The sequence below is a fragment of the Gopherus flavomarginatus genome, chromosome 14, assembly GCF_025201925.1.
Source record: "Gopherus flavomarginatus isolate rGopFla2 chromosome 14, rGopFla2.mat.asm, whole genome shotgun sequence".
Taxonomy (NCBI): domain Eukaryota; kingdom Metazoa; phylum Chordata; order Testudines; family Testudinidae; genus Gopherus; species Gopherus flavomarginatus.
This window is the reverse complement of record NC_066630.1, coordinates 23,504,255-23,515,236: the sequence shown is the minus strand read 5'-3', so window position 1 is coordinate 23,515,236 and position 10,982 is coordinate 23,504,255. Positions and strand designations below refer to the sequence as shown.

General features: G+C 40.3%; 1 protein-coding gene across 3 annotated transcripts; it reads left to right on the top strand.

Moving 5' to 3' along the window:
• Positions 1-532: 532 nt before the first annotated feature.
• Positions 533-5,882, top strand: POP4 (POP4 homolog, ribonuclease P/MRP subunit). Of its 3 annotated transcripts, none has more exons than XM_050923108.1 (8): positions 551-646; positions 688-800; positions 1,261-1,313; positions 3,179-3,402; positions 4,033-4,110; positions 4,323-4,384; positions 4,880-4,981; positions 5,445-5,882. In XM_050923108.1, the coding sequence occupies exons 1-8, from the start codon at positions 582-584 to the stop codon at positions 5,579-5,581; spliced, it is 834 nt and encodes a 277-aa protein (XP_050779065.1). In that variant the 5' UTR covers positions 551-581; the 3' UTR covers positions 5,582-5,882. The 3 variants fall into 3 exon arrangements, with proteins under 3 accessions (XP_050779064.1, XP_050779065.1, XP_050779066.1); XM_050923109.1 differs by having other exon boundaries at positions 552-646; positions 688-761; XM_050923107.1 differs by having other exon boundaries at positions 533-761.
• Positions 5,883-10,982: the final 5,100 nt, after the last annotated feature.

Sequence of the window (10,982 nt, the reverse complement as noted above, 5' to 3'; positions counted from 1 at the left end):
GGCTTTCAGCGGCCCGGAGAGCGTGATCGACTGGCACAGGCTCCGGGATCGACCGGTTGATTGACAGGTTGGTGACCACTGAATTGTACATAATTATTGATTTACTGTTGTGGGTGCCCCCGTAGCGCGAGACCCTGGGCTGCAGCTCCTAAACCCCTGCGTTAATCCAGCCCTGCTGCTGCTGCTGCTGGAGTCCTGCGAGCTTGGAGCTGCGGTGCCCCTCGCTCGGCTCGGGCAGGGCAACTGACCTCTCAGCGCTTCCGCCCACCAGTCTCGCGCTTCGCCGGCTCCAGGGCTGCAGCAGCATCGGGGTTGGCCGGGCGCAGAGTGACGGCGGGCCAGGCTGTACTGCCCCGCCTCGCCACCAGGGGCAGCACTAGTCAGCGTCCCCGCCTCATCTCCTCCCTTAACCTCGACCCTTTTGGGAGGGGACTGTTGCGCATGCGCCATTCTCCAAAAGCCCGTTCAGCGCAGATCAATGCGCATGCGCCCTCCCTTCAGTAAGGGCCGGCGAACAAGCGTTCCTAGGTTGCAGCGCGTGCGCTCCATGTGGGTGGAGTTAGGTCGAGATACAAGGGCGCATGCGCTTGGCTTGTGTTGGCCGAAGGGACAAAGCCCCCAGAGAGGCTGTTGGGCTGCCGGGTGCGAACTACTTGTGGATGTTTGTGCGCGCGCACCAGGTGGTGCAGACCCACCCCCAGCTGCTACGCATGCGCGTTCTTGTCGAAGTCGGGCTTTGACGCAGCATCTTGATTTCATCGGTAGGAGCCGGAAGTGCAGCCTAGTTTCCAAGATGGAGCGTAAGTGCTGGCCCATTGAGCGGTTACTTTAGCCCCGTGGCGTGGGCCGGTGTCCCCTCCGCCCGGCTCCTCGCGGCACTTCTCGCGGGATTCAGTGCAGTGCGCTGAGTCGGGGGGCGGGGTTAGAGCCTCCCAGGCCCCCGCTGAGGGGCGAGCGGCGTTTCTCAGGGCGCGGCGCCCGCCCCGGACCGCGCCTGTCGCTCGAAGCGCGTAACCCTCGGCCCCGAGCTCTCTGCCGGCCCTGGGCATGGGCTGGGGGCGGGTCGCAGCCCGGTCAGACCCCGGCGCCGTTCGGGCCCCGCTAGGATTGTGCAGCCTGCGGGGGAGGAGGTGGCGGCGGCCTTCGCAGTCCTCGCAGGCGTCAGCTGTTGCCCGCCAGACGGGGAAGCAGACTGGCTAACCTAGTGTGGGGAAAGGGGACGCCCCTGCTAACCGGGAATTGTGTTAATGTGTCTTCCAGGTGTGATTTATAGTAAGCTGCCGCCGCAGGCTGCAAAGCTATTGGATCTCCAGGTATCAGCTACTGTAACTGCTGTTCTAATAAAGAGAATTGTGTGAGCTGGACTCTGCATATACAACCCTCATCTCTTTCGTAGCTGGTAATGTCAGTTCATGCTGTTTTGTTTCTTAGTCAAATTGTCCATTTTATCTAAAACCTTGGTCACGATAATTTTCATCTCGTACAGGGAGGTTAATCAAGATAATGTTTGAATTGAATTCTGGTCTTTGCATTTTGGCTGGTGCCATTCAGCAAGCACTAAATATTGTTTCTACTTTGGCCTAGCAAAAGACATTTTGGTCATTTTTAGAGTTATGAGCCAGTTTAAAATCACACTCAGAAACCTGACTGCATGTGACTCAAGATGGTATTTAGAATTTTTTTTAACTATTTTTGCACATTTTTTTTTTTTAACAACTTGTTCATTCTCAAAGCCTCAGTGCTTCAACTTGATCTATGCAGGCAGGACCCTGCAGCTGTGTTGAGCCCAACTGGAGACAATCGTTCTCAACACAGGTGCAGGGCCCTATTTTTTTTTCTTTTCTATACATACTGGGGGTTGGTAGGGGGGTCCTGAATAATTTTGCTTGAATGTTTTGACTGGCACTGTCTCTTCTACCTGTTTTCTAAGAATCAGATTTGGAGCCTCTTAAACTTCATAATGTAAATAATGTATCATAGCAATGTTGGCTAAATTGGCTTATCTTTTTTCATAACAATAGCTGGTGTTTTATTTTTGCATGGAAACTTTCAAGCAGATATAGCTTGAAACAGCTGTTACATATCTCTGAAAATAATGATTTCTGTTTGAAACAGATTCTTAACAATCTGTGGAGAGTTCCGGGGAGAAACTTGGACAACACTCTTCCTGCACAAATTGCTGTCTTATCTGTATTTTTCTTTTTACAGTCGTTAGGAAGTTTGCATGAAAATGGGAATGTTTGCTCTTAAGAGTGAGTTTGGAACTGGAGAGCTCAGAATTTTTAGTAGCATATGAACTCTTTTGCTTTCAGTTATCTATTAAAGTCAGTAACAAAGTCAGATTTTTCTGTTTACTGATAGATGGCTTATTTGTAGGTTCCTACCAAATTCATGGTCCATTTTGGTCAATATCATGGTCATAGGATTTTAAAAATTGTAAATTTCATGATTTCAGCTATTTAAATCTGAAATTTCACAATGGTGTAATTGTAGGGGCCCTGACCCAAAAAGGAGTTGTGTGTGTGGGTTTGGGGAGGCGACAAGGTTATTGTAGAGGGGATTGCAGTATTGCTACCCTTACTACTGCTGATGGATGGTGGCACTGCTGTTAGAGCTGGGCAACTGGAGAGAGGTGGTTGCTGGCCAGGAGCCCTTAGTTTTTCCCTGTGAAATCTGTATAGCATAGGATAAAAAGCACACAAAAGACCAGATTTCACAGTCCGTGACATGTTTTTTCATGGTTGTGAATTTGGTAGGGCCTTACTTATTTGAACTGAATCAACTTAAAGAAGTGAAGCTAATCTGTTGTACACAAGCGTCTGTGCAATCATTTTCTTCTCATAGCTAATGTCTAATGAATAGACTTCCACGTCGCAAAATATAGTCCCAGTTAGCACTAATATGGCACCTATTCATCCTTCTCAGATAAAGGATGATGGAATGGCCATGGAAACTAAACTACCATCAACACTCGAGTTAGTCCCCTCAGTTAAGGATTCTGAGGCACTTTGGTGGGTCAGTGTGGAAATGTTTCATGAAAATATAATTGACTTAAGTATCTAGAATATTATCGTTTTTTTTCATGGTACATTAGCATGTATTTAGTATCAGTGGTACCAACCACTGATGAGACTACTAGTCAGTGATATTCTTAACTTTAACAACTTTTATTTTGGAGCCTCAAGGATCACAAGAAGCTGAAGCTTTTGTAAGTGCTTTTCTGAAGCGTAGTATGCCACGACTGAAAGATGAAGCCATCCAGGATATGCTAACCCGAAAAGCGGTAGTTCTTGAGCATAGTCTGAGAAGAAGGAAAAAGGAAAAAAGGAAGAAAACAAAAGGATTTTCTGCCAAGCAGAGGAGAGAAATGCGGCTCTTTGAAGTTAAACCAGAACAACAAAAGTAAGAACTTAAAAAGCTTTCTTTTTGTGAGTTATTATTAAAAGTTGAAAAGTTTTTGAAAGCTTGTACATGCAGCAATATGTATGTATTGGTGCTAACAATTATTAATTAGTACTCTTAATATTTTGTTGAGTTAGATCAGGTCTGTGCTGCTTATGACATTTGACCATGCGAGGACAGTTCTTTATTTTTTATTTGATAGATGTCTACTGCATATTATGAATATCACTGACATTGCCTTCTTTTTGTGTTTTGTAAATTACTGTATGGAGCCAGAGATCTGTGATAGTGACCAGACTTAGTATCTCACAGTGCATGAAATCTTTTTATTAGAAAGCATCCTCTTTGCAACCATAGTTGGGAAATGAAGTAGACAGAGAATACAAGAGTAGGAGTTTCTCAGGACATAAAATGCAAAATCTTTGTGATGTACATTAAAAATCTCTTTTTAGAGTAAGTAATCTTACAGCTTGGACTGTTGTATTGTATAGCTAATGACTTATGAGATACTCAAAGAAACAAGTTCTAACTTTGTATGTAAATTATAGATTGGTTAGTAGTTAAGCTATCATACAACCTTCTGAAAAGATACCGTATAATCTTTTTTTTGTCTCTTGCTGACTATTGTAGATATGAGTTATTTCTACCATTACATGAACTCTGGAAACAATACATCAGGGATCTGTGTAATGGACTCAGACCAGATGCGTAAGTTCAGTTTATTTAAAAACATGTAGAATCTAGATTGTTTATACTTATGGTAATACAATAATAGTCTTTGAAAGATTATTTTGCATAATGTTTTTAAACAAGCATGTATTTCTATATTTTTATAAGTACAAATGTGTACTGACTTTTAACACCACAGACAAGATTTATTGTAAATATAGATTTTTTTTAAATTGTTTTGTTTTTTTAAGACAACCACAGATGATTCAGACCAAATTGCTAAAAGCTGATCTCCATGGAGCTATTGTTACAGGTATTACTTTTTCCTTTTTTTTTCCCGAAGGCTTCTTGCAAAGCCCTATAGGGTCACAATCACCTTACACTTTGTTTCTAAACCTACATGTTCCTTTCCCTTAACTTCTGCCACAAACACATATTTAACTTCTATTTCTGTAGTCTTAGTACTTGTATACTCTCTAAATATTACCTACTTTGAGGTCACATGTTGAGACCAAATTATTATTTGACCTACTCCCCTTCCCAGACTCACCCCCCAATACTTCATTTAAATACTTGTGGAAACCTTCCTTTGTTAGAATTCATTGTTAATATGCACAGCCACCAACAGCTATGTGATTGCTACTAGTATTAATTTGACTTCATAGTAGCATTAGGTATATTTAGGTATATTTATTCTGAATTACTACAAGCAATCTTTTAAAATTATGAAGCTATAGTATAGGTCATTTTCATTTGCAAAATCTTCCACTGATGCATCTGTTTTTTTTTTTTGTTTTTTTTTTTTTAGTAACTAAATCAAAATGTCCCTCTTATGTTGGGATCACAGGAATTATTCTACAGGAAATGAAGCATATTTTCAAAATTATCACTAAAGAAGATAAATTAAAAGGTATGTAGTACAGTTTTCTGTACCTTCACATTTTGAGTAGTCAGAAATATTACTCTTGCATATTATTCATCTGATACTTTCTTTGTAAGCCCAAGTGGCAATGTAGGCTGAATAATACTTAGTAATAAAAATCATGCAGCCATGTTCTTGTTGAACAGCATTCTCACCAGAGCAGAACAGCCCTGAACAGATAGGCTTCATGAAAATAGCAAAAGATATATCAGAAGCAGATTGTTTATGTTGATCTGATTGTCACTTTTGATGCTCTTTGTGACATACTAATAGGATGTTTCAAGACATTGGATGCTTTTAAACATTGGAATTCTTGAAAAAGAAGAGCCTTTGAAAACTTAGTCATGCAAAAGTACCAGAACCTTGAAGGACAGAGATTTACACTGGTATATTACTGATGGTGTGTTGTTTTTTTGTTTTGTTTTGTTTTTTTTATTCTTCAACTTTTCAGTTATTCCCAAGCTTAACAATGTATTTAGCCTGGAGCTTGATGGCTTTATTTCCCACATCTATGGTAGCAAGTTCCAGCTAAGAGCAAGTGAGCGTTCTGCAAAGAAGTTCAAAGCAAAAGGAACTATTGACCTATGATTTTAAGGAAATTCAAAGATATTGGGGTTTCGTTCATAAACTGAAAATCAAGTTAAAAAACAAGAACATATGGAATTCTACATCTTCTAAAGTATTTCTTTATACAGAAGTATGAGTTACAAGAAACATTTAAGTTACATCTGTTTTATGTACTGGATGATCTCCCAAAATCCTCAGATTGTCAATATTTCATTTCTTGAAAATATAGTGTTTAACATTTTTGGTCTTTTTTTATAGTAAACTAATATTTGTGATGATTCGCATCAATTTGTTTTTCAAAATAAAGTCCTTTGCCTAATTATTGCTTGACTTAATATAACTTTAATTGTGTTGGTTTAGTGTGCATAATAAATGTCTCAATTTACATATTTTCAGGCAAATCAAACTGTGGAACATGTATAAATCCCAATTCCTGATGTTAAAAGTTGTCTCTCTATGACATGTTTCACGGACAGGGTTATATGGAGGAATTTACCATTCAGAAAATGAATTAAATCTTGTTTTACAACTTGTTTTTTAAATTGTGTGTTTTGGCTTCCATACATATTACAGTGCTTGTAAGAAGACTAAAAGATTTAAGGCTTTTACAGTATAGTCACCATTTGGTGATGTAAAGACAATATTTTATGATTTAAATTTTACACACTTGCTTTGTGTAAACTGTTTTCTCTTATACCAGGAGCGACTATTTCATCTGATCCATTTTATTTTGACCCATCTGTGACAAATACCAGTGCTTACAAACAATATACAGATGAGGGAAGTATAAATGCATAGATAAGTTTAGCACAGTCTTTCTAGCTGCAAAGGATATCACTATAGTCTGTGTCTTTTGTAGTGTGACTTGTTCCTTCATTACAATTCTCATGTCTACTCTGCGAGATTACTCATTCTGGCTGTCTTGCATTTGGAAGGGCTAACGCTGCAGTGATCCCTTCAAAGTAAGACATTTGTAGATTTCACTGTGTAATAAAAAATAGCATCTTTATAGGGGAGAGGTTTGAATCCTTTTTCCACCTTCCTCCAATCTTTCTGATTTTATTTATTTTTTAATTATTTGCATATTATATGGAGGTCCCTCTGTTTTGAAACTGACAATTTATTAGATCAAGGCTGGCTGGCTGAGAGGGAAGAGCGTTTGAATACTAGTGTTCTAGTGTGGCAACAAGAAGGCCTACTCAGTGGCTGCTGTTGAGGGCTTTTTAAGGTTGCTCAAAGAATATTAAACAGAGAGGGGGAAATGGTTTTAACACTCCTAAAAGCAATGCTGATAGTAAGCTTTGTAATGCAAAGCTTTTTTATCATTGCACCCTACCTGTGTTGAGGAAATGAAGGAACTATCCTTTATAGAAACTGCAATTTTTTGGCAAAATGTTTCAAAGATTACTGTGCTGAAATTAAAAAAAATTCAAATGCAGGCTTTTGTGTAATAAAAGGGAAGAAGGATTATAAAGGTAGCATGTCTGAAAACAGAAAATATCGTTGTACGTAGAATTCTCAATGCATAAAATATCTTGCCTTTCAAACCTTAGTATTTTTAAATGTATTTACTGTATATTATAAACAGATGCTTCCATCACTTGTGTATTTTGCTGCTGGTGGTTTTCTGGATTTTAGTGTGGTTCAGTGAATAGGTAAGAGGAAAAAGCAACTTTCCCTGACTGTTTTTTTTTGGGTCAGACTGTGGTATGGAGGAGGGATCCTTCCCTGCCCTCAACACTGTGTAATTTCCTCTTCCAAAGAGCATGTAATCTTGTGCCAGGGAAATCACGTCAACTCTCGAAGCTGCGGTGCTGCTACACAGCTACACCTAGAGAATGCTGCAGAGTGCTGTCATCTTCTTGAAGACCAACAGAATAAGCTCAGTGAGTTTCCTCTCTCATATTTGCCTGGAGTGACTCTCCTTCCTACAATTCTTACAGAACATAATGATTTGGGGGGCGCGGATGAGCATTTACATCACACTCCATGTCAGCCCTAGCCCGGCAAGCTAATGGTTAACCAGTGGACCAAATTCAGTGATGATTCCTGGTCACATGCCAACTGAGGCATGCTGCGCTAAGAAGACTGAGACCCTTGGAATGGAAGGTTCCAAAAGTTCTTTGCGCTAACCTTTTCACAACAACCGTATGAGAAATTTAAGATCCCTGTTTTACAGATGAGAAAACGGAAGACAGTTGCTAAGTACTTTGCAAATACAGGTTCTACTATACTTTCTCTCATTGGATGTTCCTCTTCCAAACAAAAGAGGGCCTTTTAGTTTTTGTACTAAGGAATGTCTAACGTGAATCCCACTTTAAGCATGAGTAGTTATGTTTGCAGTCATTTGTCTTTACAATGCCAGGCCGAAGCTGCTAGCTGCTGTGTTGATTTAAATTAATCTGCAGGGAGGAGGAGATGAGTGATGTGCCTAGTTCTAGAATGTGAGTCAGGACTGTTGGTGTATGTTAGTGATGCTGTTCAGGAAGCAATGGCCGCCACCTCTAATAATGATGATGATGATGATCCCACCTAGAGGATTGTAAACTACACAGTAACCTCTTTAAGCGGGAAAATACCCACTTAAAAATAGTGGTCTTGGTGTCTGCGCTAAATCACTGAATGGGAAATGAAATTGAGGAACATAAGGAGGTGGAAATCAAAGCAGGTAGAAAGCAATCCTGCTATTGATGTGTGCAGCTCCTTTTCAACAATGTCAATGAAGGAGTATTATGGGTTAGAGGTGAGCTGTACCTTTGCCCTCTCCATCTCTCAGTGGGCACCCTTTCCAAGTGAGAGGCTTAGATCAGCCTCTTTTTGTGAGTGAAATCCTGTGCTTCACTCCACTTTTAAACTGGACTGATGAGGCTTACAACACCCGCTGTTCATCACCTATATTACCCTGGCACATCTAGCAGTGTTTGGCCCTGCTATATGCTTAGTTTAGGAGGTTGTGACCCGTATGCAATTGTAACGACTCAGGACAGTCTCTTCAGTACACATGTTATTTGGCAATGGGAACATAACAGAGAAAAGGGTTAAAACAACAAAAGCCTAAAAACATATTGACTAAGCTAAACTTAGCCCTTCCTTGCCAGTTTGGAACATAGAACATAGCCCTGGAAGGGACTTCCTGGGTGCAGACAACCTAGTCAGATAATCCCGTTAATAAATTTTATCAAGCTCCACTTTGAAACTAGTTAGGTAGTTTGTCCCCATTGCTGCTATTGGAAGACTGTTCTACAACCTCAGTTTTCTGGTCATTAGAAGCCTAATTTCTAGCCTGAATTTATTCAGGGCCAGTTTATACTCATTTATTTTTGTGCCAGTGTCTTTTAGCTTAAATAGCTTTTCTACCTTCCTCAACCCCTCATATATTTATAGAGAGCAGTCATATCCACTCTCAGCCTTCCTGGCTTGTTTAGCCTAGCAAATGCTCTTCTAGTCTTCTCTCATAAAATAAGGTATCTCCATTCCCTGGATCATCCCAGTAACCCTTCTCTGAACCAGTCTGACTGGGCTGTGATGCCCCATTCCCCATCACTGGGCCTATGAGACAGGCTGCATCCTACAACTTCTACCTGTTGGACAACCTGCCCCCACCCACCACCCTGTGTATGTGTCTGTCCCTCAGGTGATAGGCTTATTTATTTCAAAGTTCCATTGTTTCAGATCTTGCTTGCAGATCTTGTTAGTCAGCACATAGATTAGGCACAGGGCATACCATATTAATATATTATACCCAGCATGTGGGCAGTTATGTTAACCAAATTATATTACGTCTTTTCCACAGTTCGGTCCACATGGCTCACTTAGGTTAAGAGATTATATATCCCACAACCCTCTGCAAAGCAAAATGTACTTTTGGCATTCACAAATATAAATTCTGCCCAAAGACAAGATACATTTGCTCTATGTCTCAGTACAGGTTCCTTCACAGGCAACTTATTAAAATGTAGCATCCAAAACAGATGATAAAAGGTACAGAACAAGTTAAGGAAATGGTAGGCTGGATTTTAAGAAGTGCTTTCCAACTTGTAAGCAACGGTGCTATAGGAGCTGTTTTGGGGGTGTATTTTGGGAAGCGCAAACTGACACACTGCTAGAAACAGATTCCCGCAAGGATCAGTAACATAGTAACTCCTTCCTGTGCTATACTATTGATTTTTAGCAATAAATTGGCTAGGTTTCGTTAATTAATCTCTTGAATATTGAAACAACTAGATACATTTGTAGCAACACTCTCCTTAGGTTTCCAGCAGGGCTGCTGCATCGGTGAAAACTGATTGAAATGTTTCTCGAGGGGGTCAAAAGTAGTCTCCTAACAGTAGATTCACTGTATTGTCTGTATGACAATTGTAGTGGTTTGTTGAGTTAGGTCAATTGAAGTAGAGTAATTGCTGGGCTCTGGAAGATCAGAGCAGAGTCCAGCCAGAATTTAAGCCTAGGGTTCCATAGAGCCAGCCCCGCCACAATACTCAACCAAGTAGAGAGATGCACAGCATTCATAAAATTATATTAATAGCGCCCACCGTCTTCGCAAGGAGCTTTTTAACATTCACAACTCATGCATACTATAGGCTTCTTAAAAAATATACACAAAGTAATTGTTACTCTTCATCTGTCTGTGTTGTTCTGAATTTGATTTACATACAGGCTATAACCTATGAACTGTCTGTTTTCAAGACTATCTTGGGTTTTTACTAATAAAGCACTTGAAATTTAAACGGGAAATATCCCAATTTAAAAGATAGCGTTTAAGCTGGTTTTGTTACTGGAAAGCCAGACTGTGTCTGAAAGCTGGTCTGAAATATGCAAAGCTTAGGCTACTGTATGTATAAAACTACTGCACTTTGATTTGAGTATCAGTGGTAATTTTAGTTCAGTATTTAATGCATGGGAGTGGAGCATGAATACCTACCAGGCCTTGTACATTCTAATAGACCTGTCATCTAGAAGTTTGGACTACAGTGCTATCTGGTACTTTTTAATGAGCATAAAATTCACTTTAAGAATGTTGATTTAATAGATTTATTCATCATCTGCAGTAATCTCATTGTAATAAATTGTACTTTCATGGACCGCTAGCCATCTTGACCCTACTTTATTTCCTCTTTCTCTCTCTGCCTTGACTACAATTGACTAGTTTCTGAGAGGTTCTTTCTAATTTTTGAATGGCAGCTATCAGAAAAAATATTTTCTTTATACCCCAAATAATGAATTCTTCCCCTTTGCACCCTTCGTCACTCCCCTCCCCCACCCCCCAAAAATACAACACTTATAGTCCTCAACTTCTGCCAGGACCCAATATAGCATGTACTGTAGATGTTTCATCGGAAGGGAATAATTCCAGTTTTCCAACGAGGAACAGTCCTCAATCAGCCTAACTCTCAAACATTGGTGTATCCATCCAGTTTCTTAT

Coding starts and splice junctions, on each gene's coding strand:
- POP4 (XM_050923107.1), top strand. CDS start 548: ATGTGGGTGGAGTTAGGTCGAGATACAAGGGCGCATGCGCTTGGCTTG. Junction 4,111..4,322: donor AATGGACTCAGACCAGATGC/GTAAGTTCAGTT, acceptor TGTTTTTTTAAG/ACAACCACAGATGATTCAGA. Junction 4,385..4,879: donor CCATGGAGCTATTGTTACAG/GTATTACTTTTT, acceptor TTTTTTTTTTAG/TAACTAAATCAAAATGTCCC.